The 18,846-nt window shown below is 46.2% G+C and overlaps 1 protein-coding gene across 1 annotated transcript in view; it reads right to left on the bottom strand.

Annotated features, from left to right (window-relative positions):
* Irs1 (insulin receptor substrate 1) overlaps positions 1–18,846 on the bottom strand; it is a gene marked incomplete at its 5' end in the record, with an annotated part of 56,548 nt that extends 37,702 nt beyond the window's left edge. The window contains 1 exon segment of the mRNA XM_005395475.2: positions 13,991–18,846. Coding sequence (XP_005395532.1) covers positions 14,012–17,731 — 3,720 coding nt within the window. The 3' untranslated portion in view covers positions 13,991–14,011.

Genomic DNA, 18,846 nt, shown 5'->3' with positions numbered 1-18,846 from the left:
GAAGATGATTATAAGAAAAAGAAATTTTGGGATCAGAAAAGCAGAACTGAAATCTAAAGCTTATCATACTGATAAGGATACCCAGACAGGAAGCAATAAGTTACCACTGCTTCCTGTTTTAAGCATTGTTATCTGTAGCACTGAAAGTTTTTTCACCACAGAACCTCACATTTAGGGCACTTCCCAAAATAGCACCTTCTGATCTTCAGCTGTCAGCTGAGGTTTCATAAATAGCCTAGCATATGCACTAGGAGAGTTGGTTCCACTCTAGATGCAAATACAGCCGGGTAATACCAATTCCTTGTAGACTTTGGGGCCAGTACAGAACATGCAAAATCAAGCAGTAGCGGAAATTCTATACAGGACACTGTAAATGACTGCAGGGAATGACCTATAAACTCTACATGGACTACCTCTGCAAACTTTGAGGTAAAGACCATTAGGAAACATATATTCCTACCTTTAGTATATGGTTCACAAAGGACCATAAGATTCATTGCAGTTTAGCTAATATTTAAACAGTTTTAAAAACATCTTTTCATGCAAAGATTCGGCCTCGTGAAAGGACCTCTGGGGTCTCTGTTTGAAACAACCTTTCTATGAGCTTTCACGGTCAGCAAGTACAGAGAACAAAACTGATAATAAGGGAATGTATTTGAAAAATTACACATATAACCCATGGTTACAGACAGTAAAACTATATGCTTTCTTTCTTACACACATACACACAGGTATAGGAGACACCTAGTCATAGTCAGTATGACCTAGCATGTCAGGAATTTTATTGCCAGAAAATACAACAAGCAGAAACAACTCCAAGGGAGGAGAAAGGAGAAGGGAGGGAGAGAGAAGAAAGAGAGAGAAAGAAGAGAGAGAAATGTTTTTAAAGGCAGGGATAGAGGACAGTGTGAAATGGAAGAATAAAGGCCTTGGGAGTTTGTATTTCTTTTATGGGCCTTCGTGACTTCTTTCTTCCTCCACTCCCAGAACGTATTCCTCTTGGGGGTTAAGGAAAGGGTTATGCCATCATTCCCCAAGGATCACAGTGGCTCCAAGATGGTACATAAATTTCTAAAGTTCAGCTCAGTTCAGTTATTGAAGAAATAAGTATTGGCATAAAACAGATTAACAGGGGCAGAACACAGGAAACAGGAAGCAAATCTCAAACTGCACCTTGGGTTGGTCTGGTCTGAATGAATCACTGTGCTACAGAATATTGAACAATTCCAGGCAGGAAAAACATGTGAGAAACTTTATATGTCTTGGACAGAGCCACAGAATTAACTGAAGGTTTGAAAAATAGGAATGATGAGATGAACCTTAAAAAAGATTAATATTAAGGGAAAACTGATTGCTGACTTCACAAAGAACTCCAAATACATGGATGGAACTATCTTGTAAAATGCCAGCAAGCTATCTAAGCAAACTATGGTACGTCCATACAAGAATATTAATGGTCAGCTAAAATAAAGGAGCAACCAAGCTATGGATGAATCTTAAGTGTATATTGCTTTCACAGAACTTTCAAACAAAACTTTAGTATACATACATTATAAATTTTGCATGAGAGGGGCTGGGGATTTAGCTCAGCGGCAAAAGCGCCTGCCTGGCAGGCGCAAGGTCATGAGTTGGGTTCCCGGTACTGGAGAAAAACCAAAAAAAAAAAAAAAAAAAAATTTTGCATGAGAGTCTTAAAAAGACGATTCCTAATATCCACTGAAAATTACTAACATTCAGTGCCAAAATGTAAGCTATGGTTCATGACATTCACACACATGTGGCCCAGTACAAACCAGTGGTTACACTTGTGACCTCTTACCACAAGACTCATACTTCTAATACCATCCTCCTAGTTGTCACCTGTTTCAGACCCTTCTTGTAAGACAATCCCTCTCTAGCAGATACACATCAACTTCAACTCTAACTTCCTTCTATTTTATATCCTGCCTATTATGTAAGAAAAATCTGACTTTGTTTGATTTGGTAATCACAAGATAACCTTAAGCATGACTGATAAAGCCATAAGGAGCACCAATGAAGTACTTGTATCCAGGTAAAAGGAACTCATGAGGTTTATAAGGAAACTGGATGTACAAACCAGTGTGCCCAATCCCTCAAGTTTAAGATAACAAGTAACAAGACCAGAAGCCCTTGTTACTTCGCTCAGCTGGTCCTGCTGTTCCCTGAGGAAGAAGGTCCTTTACTGCCTTTCATTCAACTGGTCCTCAAGAAAGGAAGCTCAACCACAAGGGTTGAACTATTGTCTTCACAGATGTAACTCATGAACTTAGGAGTATGTCTGGTATTCAGTAGAAACTCACAAACTCATTACATTCATTAGCCAGAATATCTTTCACCTCATCTACAAACACTTGAGTTTTCAGCAATTCTCCACCATTTTTTACATCACTAGTTATGATTTCTTCCAACATTCAGGTGTGATCATTACAACAGCTTAATTATACAAAGAATTAAAAGATTTAAGACAATATTCATAGCCACCAACTGTTAGGCAGTGGTAATGGTGCAAGAAAAACTCTGTTCTCAACAGAATGATTCACACATAAATAAGGTGGGTGCTGTTGTACTTCCCATGCCGTGTTTTAAAAACACAAGGTCTAATATTCATTCATTCAGTATCTGGATATGACAAACAGCATCTACCAAAAGCCACACTCCTTTCACTAAATTTTGAAACTCTGTCAATCAAGTTCACAGAGAGAGAAATAGCCTAGCTAAACCAGACACATATCTGTAAGAAAATATTTTTCAAGCTCTAGAAAGTAGAATAAATGTCAATGACTATGAAGGACTGATAAAACTGAAGTCCTGCTTACAATAAAATAGAATGAATTTATATTACAGAATTCAGGTAGAGGGAACTTTGCATTGAAAGATAACAAATGTTTTCCCTATATATCAAATTGCTTGGATTCTAAATTTTATCTCAATACATTAAATGTCAAATAATATTTTAAAAGAATTGTTGCAATAGTTGACAAACTAGAATACATTCTATTGTTTTTGATAATCACAATAGTAGAACCTCAAGTATGGAAATTAATGTTGGGGGACAGGATGGGTGAAGTCTTAAATCTTAGCAATTAGGCTCAATTTCCTGAAGCAAGGTAACATTTTCACAGAGTAACTAACAACTACCACATTGGTTAAATGGATTCATTTGAATTTAATTCCTTTTCCCAGATTTTACTTATACATTTTAATGGAGGGGGAAGACGAATGAGGCAAAGGGACATATAAGGAGGGGGCTTTATGAATCACAAACTTAGCAACTAGCCTCTTTCTAAAAATGGAGGTATCTATGATTTTGGTACTGACTTTCTAGGCAATTCTCTCAATGGGTTTGATATCTTAAACCTCAGGGAAAATTCTATGCTATGACCTAGATCAGTAAGCTACAATTAACATTGAACAACTATATTAATAGAAGAAAAGTTGATGAGCTACTATTGGAGGCAGAGAAATAAATCCTGTCAAAACAAAGCAAAGTTTCTGTCAGTCTTCAAAAGAGTGGTTTAGGTGAACAGAGGTTTTAAGATTCACTGCAATTCCAGACATAGGAATGACACAGTTGTAATTAATTTCACCCAAGTTTTCATATCCATAACAGATTACAAAGACTTATAATTTTCCTTGACAGCTTTTAATGTATTGATATTGTCAAATCTGAATTTAATTTTAAAAGTTTTGATGAATGAAATGCTTAGGGATACTCATAATCTACCTACATTACTGCTTTTATGTGGGACTTTCTAGAGCCACGCACTTCCCTGACTCAAGGACTCTTCCCTGAACTGTTGATAAGCATGTTCTCAATTTGGCAAGTCTCTTATAAGCACCAACTCAGACAGTGGAGTCATGAAACAAACAGTGAGGCTGCTCTCAAATAGCTCACAATTTTTAGTAGAAAATAAGTCATGAAACCGATCCCTATAGCAAGAACATGTGTTTCAGCATCTCTCAAGAAGAGGTAAACTTTCTGAAAGAAGGGGGTACTGGTTAGGTATACTTGAACCCAGCAAATAAAACACTTTAGGTATTTTCTGGTCATTTAAATGTATGTTTTAAATGAATTTTACTCATACTAGAAATCCATTCAAACCGTTTAGAGCTAAGATCTCTTCCCAAATGCTTTCTGCTACTATTTTTTTTTTTAAAAATACTCTTCATTCTACCAAAACAAAACAAAACATCTCAAATTCCCTTATCTAAAAGTAATAGTAAACCCTACCAGGGGTAGGAAGAGAGTCTTGGAATGGGGCTCTATTCTTACAGAAGGGACACATTAATTAAAAATCCACCTAAAAGAAGCCAGTGAATTAGATCGAATTGGGTGGCATGGGTTTTTGTTGTGCACTTGCTAATGCAAAGAGGCTTTCCAAGAGGCCATCTCACACAGCGTGGTGGGAAGCAGGCTTTGAAGATACAATGACATTCCTCCCGAGTTTCAGGCTGGAGGCTAAAAGCACCAGCCATTCATTTTTCCATCTCAAGACACATTTTTCACCCAGTTCAAAGGCCCGAGAAACAACAAGTCTCTGCACTTTCCGAAGGGCGTCCCCTGTAAGGACTTGTGAGCCACCGAAGGCTCAAGCTGCAAAATATTTTTAAAGACCTAGTTTTAGGAATGTAACCTTTTTATTAGGCTGCAGTTTCTACTCCCTAACCTTCTTCCCCACCCTCAAATACACACACACACACACACACACACACACACACACACACACGGTTAAATTTGGGCAAAAGGGAAAGTTTTAATTATACTCTCAGTGATTTCCACAATACTCAACCAGTGAAAGTATTTTCAGAAATTATTTCATTATCCATTCTTTTAAAAATGGAACATTTATGCTCCTTAATCTAACCAGAGGGAATGCGATCTGCTTTGAAAGGAAGTTATTGTTTAGCTGCGGTTCAGAGTGTGCTGGAATCAGGAAGGAGGTAGATGGGCAAGCGAAGGAAGCTGAGGGAGGACGGGAGCTGCCAGGATCACAATATAAATACCACTGCTCAACTAGCTCACATAAAACTTTAGGGCTCGCCCTCCCCTCCTTCCACCACAACATATTTTATACAGTGTCCCATTCTGTTTTGTTCTGTAACCTCAAAAACATTTCAGGCATTTGAGATTCTGGTAAAGGAGAAATGTAAATATTGGTAGATGGGCTTGCTAGGCAGAGTTAACCTAAGGGCTGCCTTTGCCTTGGATGAGATGCTGCATTTTGCATTTGTGTTTGCCTTCCAAAATCAGCGACCTGCACTTCTGCATCAGACTCCCTCTCAGCCCAGCCCTCTGCCTATCCCCAGAAAACAGCTGCTTCTCCCTGCAGTCAGTTCTCACTGGCCCAGCTGGTTGTGCAAATGGGAAAGGGTAGTCAATCGCTGGTGAAGGGACCAGAGGAAGATGTCTCCTGGACATCCTGGTCCTAATGTCCCGTCTTACATTAACTAGTTAGTGAATCATTCATTCTGGGAAAGGAGTGCTTGAATATTACCGTGTAAGTGAACAGGAAAAGAAAATAAAGTAATAAAGACTTAAAATATTGGCATTTGAAAACTTCAATACCTTTCCCTTCAGAGTTCCCTTCTAGGACTATGTGTGATCATACTCTTCCTGGACCACAATCAGGAAAAATAGTGCACCAGCCATACATGTATCGACTACAACAGAAGTTACCTCTTCTGTTCAGTGCAGTCAACAATGCAGACATCTTTTTAGGAGGTGAGCTAGAGACTCTAAACTGTACTCTGGTCCAGTGGTAATAACTTTGGAGAGAATGAGTGAGACAAGATCATTCAGGTCAAGAAATCTCTTTATTTGTACACAATCTTGCTTAAAATAAACTGCTCCCAGAATTTGAAATGGCAAAAGACTATTCCATTTAAAAGAATTAATTCTTTTGAGTTTCTGTAAGTATGAGACCTCAAAGTCTAGAAAGTTTAAAAAGGATCCTCCACCTTTACACTTAATCCTACTGCATTCTACTAAAACTAGTTAGTGAATTATTCAGTCTGGGAAAGGAGTGCTTGAGTCCTACCATGTAAGTGAACAGGAAAAGAAAATAAAGCAATAAAGATTTTAAATACTGGCATTTGAAGATTTCAGTACCTTTCCCTTCTTAATTTGCACAACTACTTCAACACTGGAAAGGGAGATCATTTCTTAAGCAAGTCATTTAACCTTCACTGGGTTATACTTTTTAAAACCTGAGGATTCAAAGGAAGCATGGAAAATAGAGAGTACCTTTCTTTTTCCTTTTAACTAAAAAGTAGAAAGTTTGCTGTAAGAGGGATATTATCTGCTGTGTTCTTTCACTACATTGGGTCCTGAGCAATACTCTTCCATGGAAGATTTTGAGCAGTGGGCATTTGGCCAACTTTCTGTTACTAAGTTTCAACATCTACCAGCAGTCAAGCTCTGGAAAGATAACAACAAGACTAGCTCTGATGGCCTATGGAAAGAGCGGGTGGGAGACAATAAAAGGAAGAAGCCTTATTTTTTACTCTAGACCTTTAAAAAATTATTTTAAACTTAGAGCATGTATGGCTATATCAAAGAAAAATTTTAATAGTGTGAATCCAAAGGTATTATAAAAGTTGGTACTCTAAAATAATGCTTTCTTTATGTTTCTCAAAGAAACTAATATCCACTTAAAAATATGTTGGGGTTGAGAGGAGGGTGGTTTCTAATGCTGCACTAGAGGTGCTAAGCATTGTCTAATTATTCCCACAATCCCTAAAATTCAAGGATAAGTATGACTGGGGGGGGGGGCATCTATAGAGCCCTCTAAATAGTTTTTACATGAACAAGGATGTGATCATTGGAGAAGATCAAATGATGATTGAATACATAAGTACAACTGAATATTCCTGGGACCTGCACATAGCAGCTATATTTTAAAAACGAATTTTTGGCCTGTGTCTTTTAGTTATCTTCCTAAAAGTAAAAAATTATGACTTTCTCTGCAAAATATAATTTACCACACAACATATAGTTGAAAAAAGACCATCTTCTTGATCATTTTGGCAAACGTAACTATTAATTTCTCAAGATTAAGTGATATAACTCAGCAACATGACCTAAATGTGTCTGGAAATATCACAGAACGCTCATCACAGTATTTTTTTCTTAACCCTAAAAGGGATGGAGTGAATACATTAACATGTAGTTTTAAAAACATAGGCCGGTAAAAGGAAAACAATGAATACAACTCACTCAACAGAGCATTCAGGGTAGAGTAATAAAAACCACAAAGTCTCTCTGCTTTAAGACAGAGCTAAAGTTATAGTCCGACCTAAGTATTCAACTACACCATCCTCACACTGGAAAGGCAGCAAAAGGAGTTGGAGAAGAAGAGCAGCTTTTGCAGTGTAAACACATCATTTTTAATGCCCTATTATTCAAAGATCACTGGCTCATTGAAGAGCACAAATGACATTTACCTAACCAAATTTATTTTAACAAATAGATTATAGCAGAGCCTGAAGCAAGAATGTTATTAAAATGGAAAGTGATGCTTTACCATGGAAGACAGTACCTTATACTTATCTAATCCATCTTCTTCCATTTTCTGTGAATTAAGATTGGGAGGGATACTACCATTTCCATAATATAAAACAAAAATAGAAGCACATAGGTGATACCAACTAGCCAGTCATTTTTAAAAGTCTTACAATAACTATTAAAAATATTTCATCTTAGTTTGAAATTACTATACAATTATTATACCATACAAACATTACAATGTAAGTACATTAAAATTCATTGCGATTACAATCCTAAACATGTTTCAATAATATTTTCAAAAGAGCTTTCAAAGTCTGCTACATGGCTATGGACTCATAAGGTAATAAAATAAATCATATAGGCAGTACAAAATTATTGTTGACAGAGAATATCTATTATTTTAAAATCAAAACAAAAATATGAGTATAAAAAAATTGCAGAACTTTTAGTGTGAAATTGACCTCAAACCAAGTTCATAAGAAGCTATTTTCCTTGAATACAATTTCCAGTAATTCCCTAACATGAGGAAATAATTGAGGAAATGGCTTTCTTTAAACAAAACAAACCTTAAAATTGTGAAGTGCTCCATTATACTTAATAACTAACCCACCAAAATAAAAGGAATCATTTATATATTAGTCAGCTAAGAAATGTGAGTGGACGGATGAGAAAAGATTAAGTGAACGGAGTTCTAAATGAAAGTCTCCAGACTATACTAGTGATTTGTAAAACCTACAAGGAGGTATGAACATCTTGGGAGGTTCTGAATATATTGCCAGTGCCAGAGCCAACATTAACACTGGAGTAGTCAAGAAGAGTCTACACATCTCAAGCAGCTAGTCAAAACTCCAAAAGTACACACACAAAAAGCTAGACAGGATTAATTCTGCCTGTGAGAGTGATTAGGCTGTGAGAGTGATTTTCACCTGACAGAGAAAAATAAGACTGCACCAAAATCGTGGCAGACTTTCTATAACCCCTATTTGGCTTCTCATACTTCCTGTCCACTCACGTAAAGGGCTGTCTCACTGGAGAACTGCGATGGTACAATGAGAAGCATTATCCATAAACAGCCTAGCACAGGAAGAGAAGATTCCCAGCAGAAATAAACATTAAACAGTGTTACAAATTGCCCTGGTTAAAGCTGGACTTATACTAAGGGGTGACATGGTTCGGACAGCTAATCTTAAAAAGCAGGAACAAGCAGGTGACTTGCATTCCTACATACATTCATTTATTTATGTATGCATTTATTTATCTATTTCTTTATTTTAAAGGGAAGGTAGAAGTGAGAAGCCTACATCATTCTAGAGATGGTTCCAAAAATGTACACTAGTACAACCAGGAGGGTTTGCCTTAAGGGCAGGAAAATACCTCCCCCTCAAACAAGGAATACTAAAACACCACTGAATCAAACAGAAGGTTTCCTTCAAGGGCCCAGTCTGCCCCCAAAACAGTATCTGATGCCAGGATTAGAAGACGACTAAACAGGATATTCCAGTGCACTTCATTATGTCCCATGGGCAGCTTCTTCAAAAAATAATCCTCATCACAAACGACCCATTAAAGAATATTAGTCATTTTCTCCAGAACAGTCCAGTGTTGAGAGCTAGGAAGCAGGTTAAAATAATTTACAACCAAATTCTCAAGTTACAGATGAAGAAATAGGTGCAGGGAAGTTAGGAGACTCGCTCAAGGTCACATGGCTGGTAAAGGGCACGGGCTTTGTTAAAGCCGAGATCTCTGGCTCACAGGAGCTGCCTTTGCCATTGCATCATTCAAGATAGCGCCAAAGTAGTTTCCAGGAATGCTGATAAAGAAAACAAAACAAAAATAGCGGCATGCCCTTTGAGGATCCCAAGTCCCTTTCAGCAAGGCATTATTGGAAATAGTATTAAGAGGACATACAGATAAATTACAACCTCTGGAATTCTTTATGGATTTGTTCTGTAACAGATAAAGCTACCTAACTAATGGTAAAAAAAAAAATTAGGTAGACTGTCAAATACTCAAAACGTTCTGGGACACAGAGAAACTCCCTCGTGCCGTTCTGAAACAGTATTGGTTCAATCGCTCCTGGGCGGTCCTTTTGGGGACAACTCCACACGCCCCGTGTCCAGCTGCACCTGAACAAAAGCACTACCTTCGGAGCTTGTGACTCAGAGATGAAGGGTGCATGCTGCAGAGAAATGATTGTTTGAGAGGGAAAGGGAGGAGACATTACTTCCATAGCACTTCTCTTTCTTACTTTCTTTTAGGAAGGACGCACCTGAGAACTTGTTCCATCCCATTTACTAATACACCTCACAAAATGTCATGAGGGAGGGTGCAACACAAATCTAGGAAGCTTTCAAAACTTCAAAACCACTGCACCCAACCTGCCCTGATTGAGTCACTGGCAAAAAAAAATCTTGTGTTTGAAAATGTAAGCAGCATTTCCTCTAAACTTTGGTAAGGAGCACATCCCTCAAGCTTTTCACTGAAGTTCAGGATTCTCACGGATCTGCAAGGTGTAGCCTACATTTTCTTTTCCGAGCTCATGGGAGGCCGAGAAAGATCAGTTTTCCTTGATGTTACTCTAGCTACGGTGCTTTGCAAACTGCAGGTACCCAATAAAGGGTACAGAGACTAAGGTACTTTCAAGTCAAAGGATTTTTTTATTTGTCTCCAAATGACCCCAAGGCAGTGCCAGCCCGAGCGCTTGCATTTCCTTCTCCTTCCCAGGAGTGAGACATGTAAATGGAAGACTCCAGAGCCAAACCCATCAGTCCCACAGCCACGTGCTGTCGCTCGCTCCTCCTTGTGGATTTCCAGACAGGAAGATGAAGGAACGTGGCGTCATAGTAAACCATAGTAAAGAGAGGAGGGAAACAAAATGGGGCACGTCACATGGTCACAGACTGAATTTTTCTCAATTAAAATTAAGAGGAAGTGTGTGTTTCCGGCCTCCGTCAACGGGCTGGTTGGACTTTTTCATTCTTGGGATTGTGGTCTAGATGCGTGAATAGGGCTGCGTGCATCACATCCTCTGATGGGGGGGCCGGGGTGGGGGGCCGGGTTGGCTCGGCTCTGCGGGCCCGGGAGGGAAAGAGACAGACCCAGTGGAGAGCAGCTGGGGACGCCCGGCCCGCCCCCACCTCAGGCCCCGCCCCAGCTCGGACACTCCTCGTGCTGATTGGCTCTGGCGAGGGCCAATCTGCACCCAGCCGCCACGCCCGCCTGGCCGGGCCGCACAACAGAGCCCGAGGGGCGGGGCCTCGCTCGCCACCGCCCACCACGTGGCCTGGGAAAGGGCCGGACAGCCAGGAAGCTGGAGACGGGCGGGGGTGCAGAGTCCGGGCGGCCTCGGGCAGATCCCCCACCCCCAGCCGGAGTGGAGCAGGGAGGGGAAGCCCGAGCCAAATAAAAAGGGAGGACTGCGGGAAGCGGAGGTGACCCTGGAAAAGGAAAGTGGCAGGGCCGAGGGGTTCGGCGCCAGCTCGGAGGGCTACCCAGCGAAGAGAAGGACGAGAGGAGCAGAGGGAGGCCCTGGGACATAGCTGTGCAGAGATGGAACCCCTGAAATTGCGGGCGGGAAAAGCAGTGAAAAGACGAGAAATGGCAAAACTGTTTTTTTAAGGAGAGGAGCACAACGAAAGAATGGCAAGAAAACAAAAACTGAACCCCACAAAGACGGCTCCGGTCTCTGTCCGCGGGAGCCCTCTCTGCCCAGCTGCCCTGTCAAAAGTACAAGATAAACTGGAGGTGCACGCTGGCCTAAGGTGGCTGAGCTGCTGTCCTAGGGCTCCCCGTGTACCCCTGCAGGGAGCCGCCACAATACTGCGTTGTGAAATTCTTAAAAAAAAAAAAAAAAAAGCCAGTGCCTGTAAGAAAAAATAAAAGGTGGGAAACAAAGGGAATGGGAGGGGAGTAGTGATGGAAAATAATCCTGCAGGTCAGAGCTAAGTTGCAGGAGACACAAAGGTGGGCAAGAGAAAGGGCGCACAAGAAAAGGTGGTTGGATCCACCAAGCCCTGAGCACCTGAATCTCTTTCAACGGACAGCGAAAAACACTAAACAGAGACGTTCAAAAGAGAGACTAGGCAAAGAGCACGCAGTCCTCGTCTTTATTCCTCTTGGTCTGTTTCAGGTTTTACCTGAGGCAGAGACAGCAGTTGCTGAGGAACTTAGAAAAACAGTGTTTTCTCAAACTTTAACCTACTCATTTTGAACAGAAGCTGCTTGCCACTGACAGGTCTGACTTCTTTCTGTTTCAGATGAATACCGACAAGTATGACAAATATCGTCTTTAAACCTAATAGGGCAAAGGGAAGCGAGCAGGATTGAGGATGTAAATATGCCAGATAGCCTTTGGTGCCCAATTTAAGACACACATACATTTACAACTTACAAACACACACTGTAGAATTTGTGGAGCGGGGCACGGTAGGGTCAAAGTATAGTCCATTGCTACTTCAGAATTGCTAGGGATATCATTCTACGATTTTCCTAGAGAAGACTTTCCTAAGAAAGCCAAGAATAGAAGGTGGGGGTTTGTTCTGTTTTTGTTTTGTTTGCATTTTATCCTCAACGTAAAGGATTTTAAATCCCTTGATTATTCGGTTGGCTTGTTCAAGGCAAATATTATTTATTCTACTCTTTATAAAGAAACCTCTACAAGTTAAGAAAACAGGTGAGGAAGAGAGCTCATTGTTTCTTAGCCTCTTCTTTCATCTCCTTCACAAGCAAAATTTTAGTTCTGCTGGCGTCTTTCCTTCAAATTGTCACAAGTAATAAACGAAGCATTTTACAGTCCAAATGGCTAAAGTGTAACGGGGGTTCTGTCCCCAATATACCACCTGAAATAACCAAAATTTTTTCATTGTCATGCACAATTAAATCTCTCATCTAGTGAGTGATGAAAACCAGTGTGAGACAAGTACTAATCAAATATGTGCTTTTCATAGCATTATCACCTAAACTCTTACTTTGAATATTCATGGATCTGTACTTTGTTCTACAAAATACAGAATGATACTGGTCAGGTGTTAAGTAAGAGACTCAAGGAGACTGTGACCACACAGTACACAAATACCTACCTACTGATAGGAACTGCAGACACAAATTAATTTCTTATGAATGGACACATAGTAAGAAGTAGAAATGCTGTTAAAAGCTCATTTTCTGAAGCATTTCGAAAATGCAGTATAATCAGTTTGTCAGAATAAAATGTTTCCAAATGCTAAAAATGTCTACATTGCCAACTCATCACATTATTTGCAAACTCTACTCTTTTCCTACCCACAATTATGACCACTAGAAAATAAGCTCACAGAGCAAAGAGCAGGCTAATTTCCTATTACAAATGTTTTTCATTTTCAATACAGCCTTAACCACAGAAGACCTAAAGCCAACTTTCAACATTTCTGAGGCATCTACACTCGAACTTAAAGGAGAAAGACAAATAACCTGAAAGTGAGGAAGAGTACAGTTTACGCCTCCCATTCAGTGCAAACCAAAACAACACAACCTCCCTTTCTCTGACTTCACGCGCCTTCTTTTCACCACAAAACCATAAAGTAATTTTACGGAAGATGTACAGTAGCCCCCAAATGATATGTGTGATGCTTCAGTGCAAGAGTAGACAACTGCAAGACAGACACGCTGGGACCAACTTCCATAACTCTTAACTCATAATGGGTCCCAGGCGCATTCCATTTATTGCATATCCTGTATAAAAGCAGCCATGCCTGTGAGATGGTGGTTTGGTGAGTGAAAAATATCTCACGAATTCTGGTAGAGGAACAAAAAGAAAATGTCACCTATAATTACTCACTCAAGGGATCATAGATCAGTATTTCTAAGTATGTATGCCTATAAAGTTCTGACTCCCGAATCTTTTTAGGCCACCATGAATAAAAATTAATGTTTCCTGCTGCTGTTTATGTTGCCTTGGTATTGTGAAATCACAGAACAAAAGTACACAAAGCAACTCAGTAAGCTTACTCTTCCGAGCTCTGGGAAACTTCAGGAAGGACTTAGCCTCTGTACTAACAAGTATTCTTGTACATTAGTCCCTTTCAGAGGCTGACTTCGCTATAAAGTTAGAAGAAACCTTCAACAAAATGATGAAGATTCTTCTATATATGTACATGAACTTAACAAACATCAAAACTGGTATTATGAAGTTTTTAAAACACTACATTAAGTGCTTCACTTGGGATTCTCAAATGAAAAAGCTCTCCTGTGGTTGCCTGCTTCTCCACATTTACTTGACTGTCAGCCAGGTGTTGTTGTGGGGTGAGGATCTGAATGCCCAACACCACAACCCCACCGCCCACCCGCTACCCCACCCCCGACCCGTAAGTGCATTCTCTCCAGGGAAGCGGTGGGAGGGAGCAGCAAGGGGCCGGGCGCAGAATGGAATTCAAGCACAAGGTTAAAAGCAGTTTTGTCTCCTGCCTCTGACACCATGAAACGCACCTGCTGTGATGTCCAGCTGAACTACTGGCGGTCCTCGGGCTTCTTCTGGAAACTGATGCTGGCATAGGCGCTTAAATCCTCGCTGGAGCGGCTGGTTGAGCTGCTCCCACTGCCGCCCAGGGGTTGATGAGGGGGTGGGGGCAGGGGAGGCTGCAGCTGAGGGGGGCGCTCCTGAGGGCGCTGTTTCAAGTTTTTGACCAAATCCAGGTCTATGTAGTTAAGACCATTTTCCAAACCCCCGGCCGCCCCACACATTTGGGCAGTGTCCTTGGGGGCTCCCCCGAGCTCCCCAGGTCTTAGCCACACGTTCTCAAACGATGCAGAACTGTGGCGTTTCACATCCTCGCTGCTGCTGCCACCACTGCTGCCCCCTACAGCAGCCCCTCCTCCAAAGGGCACCGCGTTGCCCGCCCGGGTGGCAGTAGGTGTTGAGGAGAAGGTTTCCGAGCTGTGCCTCCTCCGACACCCTTGTGGGTCTGCGCGGATCACTTTGGCACTCTGGTTGTGGTTGGGACTGAGGTTCACCCTGGTGAAGGCGCTCATGCCCCCAGGTCCCTGTGGGCCCCCGAGCAGGGAGGAGTGGGCAGCCAGCTCAGCTGCTCCTTGAGGCCCCGTGGGGGAAGCGGGGACTGCTGCAGATGAAGAGAGAGTGGCCACCGTGGCCCTGGGCAGGCTCACCTCCTCTGCAATGCCTGTCCGCATATCAGCGTAGCTGACAGGCGCGACTGGTGAGGTGTCCACGTAGCTCTGACGAGAACAACCCATCTGCATGGTCATGTAGTCACCCTGGCTGCTGGGCACCGCCCGGGTAGGTCTGCAAACACTAGCGGCCCCCGGAGGTGCAGGGCCCACTCTGCCCATCTCAGCCCCACCACCCGCCTGCCAGGCTGCCCTCCGGCCAGGCCCCAGGTCCATGTTCATGTACTCCTCGGTGCCGGTCTCCTTCTCCCTGGGAGCCAGCTGGAGCTGAGAGGGACACCGGACAGAAGGGGAACTGTGGGAGGCCATGGGACCAGATAAGTAGCCAGGTTGCTCACTCCCAAATTCAATATTCACGTATTCCCCTGGGCTCTTGGGCTCTGGAGAGTGCATCAGGGGCGGCTGTGGCTGCTGCTCCCGAGCCCGAGGTAAGGTGCTGGCCTTGGGATCGCCCAGGGATAGCCTTGTAGGCCGAGCCAGGCGGCTGTTGGTCTGTGCAGCTGTGTCCACCTTTCGGGGCAGACGGGGCTGCAGGACGTGGTGGTGGGGATGTGGGAGGCCAGGCTCCGGCCTCACCCCACAGTAGCCCCCACCCAGGCTGTCGCTGCTGGTGGAAGAGGAAGAATCTTCCGCTGCTGCAGCGTAGAGAAGACGTCCAGAGCTGGAGGAGAGGCGGAGGTGCTGATGCCGGGCACCTTCCTCCAGCTCCCCGGGGCGTTGGGTGTGCTTAAAAGACCTTGGCAATGAGTAATAGGAGAGGACTGGCTTGTGCTGGGGGTCCTCAGGGCCATAATAGCAGTCAGAGGGGCTGCTGGTGTTGGAGTCCCCAACTGGCGACATATTCATGTAGTCACTTGTACAAGGCAAGAGCTTGCCACCAGCACTCTCCACAGGGGGTTTGGGGTGAGACAGAGCGTGAGAGTGGTGGCCTCCAACTCCATTTGTCCACAGCTTCCCATAACTACCCCCGGAAGGGGCAGCACTAATGCTACTGCTGCTGCTCGACCCGCCTCCGATGTCAGGGGAGCAGCTGCCGCTGGGAGACATCATCATGTAGCCATTGGGGTCCACTCTCTGGGGATGGCGTCTGATGGGGTTGATGATCTGCTGTGGGGCAGACACACTCTTGGGACTCATGGGCATATAGTCCCCACTGCCCTTTCGGTTGCCAGGCACTGGGGCCACCCCTGGAGACATGGGCATGTAGCCGTCGTCAGTGTGGAGGCTGGAGGTGTCTGGGCGGTGGTGGTCCCCACGATGCTCTGGGGGGTGCATCTCTAGACCCTCCTCGGGGTAGGAGTGGGTGGGCACAAAGGCGGAGTGCCGATAGCTGGGCAGTCGGCCTCCACTGCCACCTCCTGGTGGGCAGGCAGGCGTCATCTCCGTGTAGTCCTCAATGGAAGCCACTGAGGACTGCGAGGGAGTCTTCTGGTGGGAAATGGTGGGGGATGCCCCTGCTGAGTGAGTCCTCTTCCGGAACCGATTATCCAAATCTGCAGCACTGGCTGCTTCATCCCCAGCCAAGGCTGGGCTGGTACCCAAGCCAGCTCCTGGGATATAGCGGTGGCCATTGCCACCCCGAGACAAAATATAGTGACCATTGGGAGCCGTCAGGGTGGAAGCCCCCTTGCCACCCATGCAGATGTAGTTGCTCAGCTCCTCCTCCCCACGGGCTGGCGGGGTGTGGCCCAGGGAATCTGGGGTGACGCTGCGGAAAGAACTTCGGAAATCACAGGGACTAGAGCCGTACTCATCGGAAGAGATGAAACCGCCATCGCTGGGGGAGCCAGAAACAGAAGCACTAGAGCGCCTTGGAAAGAGACAGTCTGAGGTGGAACCATGGCCACTGGTGCTGCTGGACGACAGACTCACTGGGCTGGTGGCCGAAGGTGAGCAGCGCGAAGAAGGCATAGGGATGGAGCGGCTGTGGTTGAGTGGGGGGTGCAGCCGAGAGCTGCCCCGATGCCGGTGGGCGTGGGTCCTGTTGGTACTAGGGCTCACAGGGCTGCCGTCCACCGAGGCTGGACGGGACATGGTGCCTTCACCATCGCTGGAGGCACGCACGCGGAAGGAACCAGGCTTCCCGCCCACCATGCTGGCTGGAGAAGTGGCAGTGATGCTCTCCGTGCGAGATCGGCGGGTCAGGCCCACTTGGCTGGGCGGAGGGTTGTTGAGATGATGCCGGCGCAGGGGGACGCTAATGGGGTTGGAGCAGTTGGATGAAGACTGGCTCTTGCTGCGAGGGCGAAACTCATCGCTCATAGCCCGCATGGCTTCCAGGATAGTCTCGTGCATGTTCTGGGCCACCACAGAGTCATCCACCTGCATCCAGAACTCCCCAGGCCCCGTCACTGCAGAACGGCCCACCTCAATGAAGAAGAAGTTCTCCGAGTGGCCACAGCGCCTGATGTTCATCAGTTGCAGCACCACGGCCGCTGCCTCCGAGTTCAGCTTCACGAAGCTGATGGTCTTGCTAGTCAGGCAGAGGCGGTAGATGCCAATCAGGTTCTTTGTTTGACCCAAACCCTTGGGTTTCAGGATCACCTGCCAGACCTCCTTGAACGCAGGTCCTGGGGGCACATCTCCATAGCTCAAGTCCTCCCCGGCCTCACCAAGGCCGGAGCTACCGCTGCAGCTGCCCCCGCCGCCGCCTCCCGCTCCGGAGACTGCGGCCCCGTCGTGGTGGCCCTTGGCACGGCTGTGCAGCTGCAGAAGAGCCTGGTACCAGCTGTCTTGCTCGGCCTCGCTATCCGCAGCAATGGCAAAGTGCTCGTCCCGGGTGTAGAGAGCCACCAGGTGCTTGTTCTTGGAGTCAGCCCGCTTGTTGATGTTGAAGCAGCTCTCCAGGGGGATAGAGCGTTTGGGGGCGCTGGACTTGTGCCGCCACTTCTTCTCGTTCTCGTAGTACTCCAGGCGCGCCGGGCCCCCGGCCTCGCTGGCTGCCCGCAGCACGAAGAAGCGCTTGTGCATGCTCTTGGGTTTGCGCAGGTAGCCAACCTTGCGCACGTCCGAGAAGCCATCGGTATCCGGTGGGCTCGCCATGCTGCCGCCGCCACCGCCGTGGAGCAGAGGGAGGCGCCGAAAAACAACTGGGTGGGGGGCGGAGGCTCCGCGCTGCGGCCCCGCACATGCAAACAGGGCTGGAGGCAGCAGAAACCCGGGCTCCGAAATCCACGCTGCCCCCCGAGCTGGGGAGGGAGGGGCCGCCGAAGGAGGACGCAGTAGCTGCGCAGGGGAAGATAGCGCGACCGGAGTTTACGGGCGTTTCATGCCCAAGGGGGAGGCAGTGCGTCCGGGGTGAGCGCAGCCACGATCCTCCAAGAGCCAAGTCTCCTCTCGGCCGCCACAGCCGAGAAGCAGCGAAGATGCATCTCTCTCCGCCTCCGCTGAAGTCCCGCGCAGGGAGGGAGCCGCGGCCGGGGTCCCCGCGTGGCCCTCGAGGCGCGCGCGCCTTCCCTCCTGAGTTCCCCTCTGGAAGTAGCGATTCCCGAGGCAAATTAAATATCCTTGGGCAGGGGGGGGCGGGCTGCCAAGTCCCAACGTTGCGCGGGGTTCTCCCTCCTCCTCCTTCGCCGCCTCCTCCCACCCCCTAACCGTCCCCGCCGCCACCAGCCGCCCAAATACCAGCTCAATCGCGGAGACCGCGGCGCTGCGGCTGTCGCTGCCGCCGTCCGCGGACGCGTCCTCTGCAGCCCACACTGGAGCCCATCTCGGCGGGCGGGGAAAGTGGCTTTTCCACGCGAAACGCTACTGGGCAGCCGGGGACGGTCCAGAGGGACAGGCTCATCCCTGCCCCTCGCTCCAGTCGGCAGGGAGGAGGGGAGCGGACGAGGGAGGAGGCGAGGGGGGAGGTTCGGGAAGGATTCGAGGAAGACGCCTGTTCCCCGGGAGGCGCAGCCGCTGCAGTTACTTCTCCCCTCCCTCTTCCTCCTCCTCCTTCTCCTCTTCGGAGAGTTGCCGAGAGCCCCAACCAAAACAAGCGCCGACGTCTGGCTCCGCGCGCCGGCCCCCTCCGACCGCGCCGCCGTCTCACTCGGAGGAGAAAAACACGTGACGGAGCCTCAGCGCTGGGCCGCCGGGCCACCGCCGGGAGGCTCCCGCCCGGGTCTCTACATTCCGGGCCGAGCCCGCCCCGCGCCCGCCCCTCTCCGCCCCCC

This window comes from Chinchilla lanigera, unplaced genomic scaffold (genome assembly GCF_000276665.1).
Source record: "Chinchilla lanigera isolate Chin_1 unplaced genomic scaffold, ChiLan1.0 scaffold00052, whole genome shotgun sequence".
NCBI classification, from domain to species: Eukaryota; Metazoa; Chordata; class Mammalia; order Rodentia; family Chinchillidae; genus Chinchilla; species Chinchilla lanigera.
This window is presented reverse-complemented; position numbering and strand designations above follow the sequence as displayed.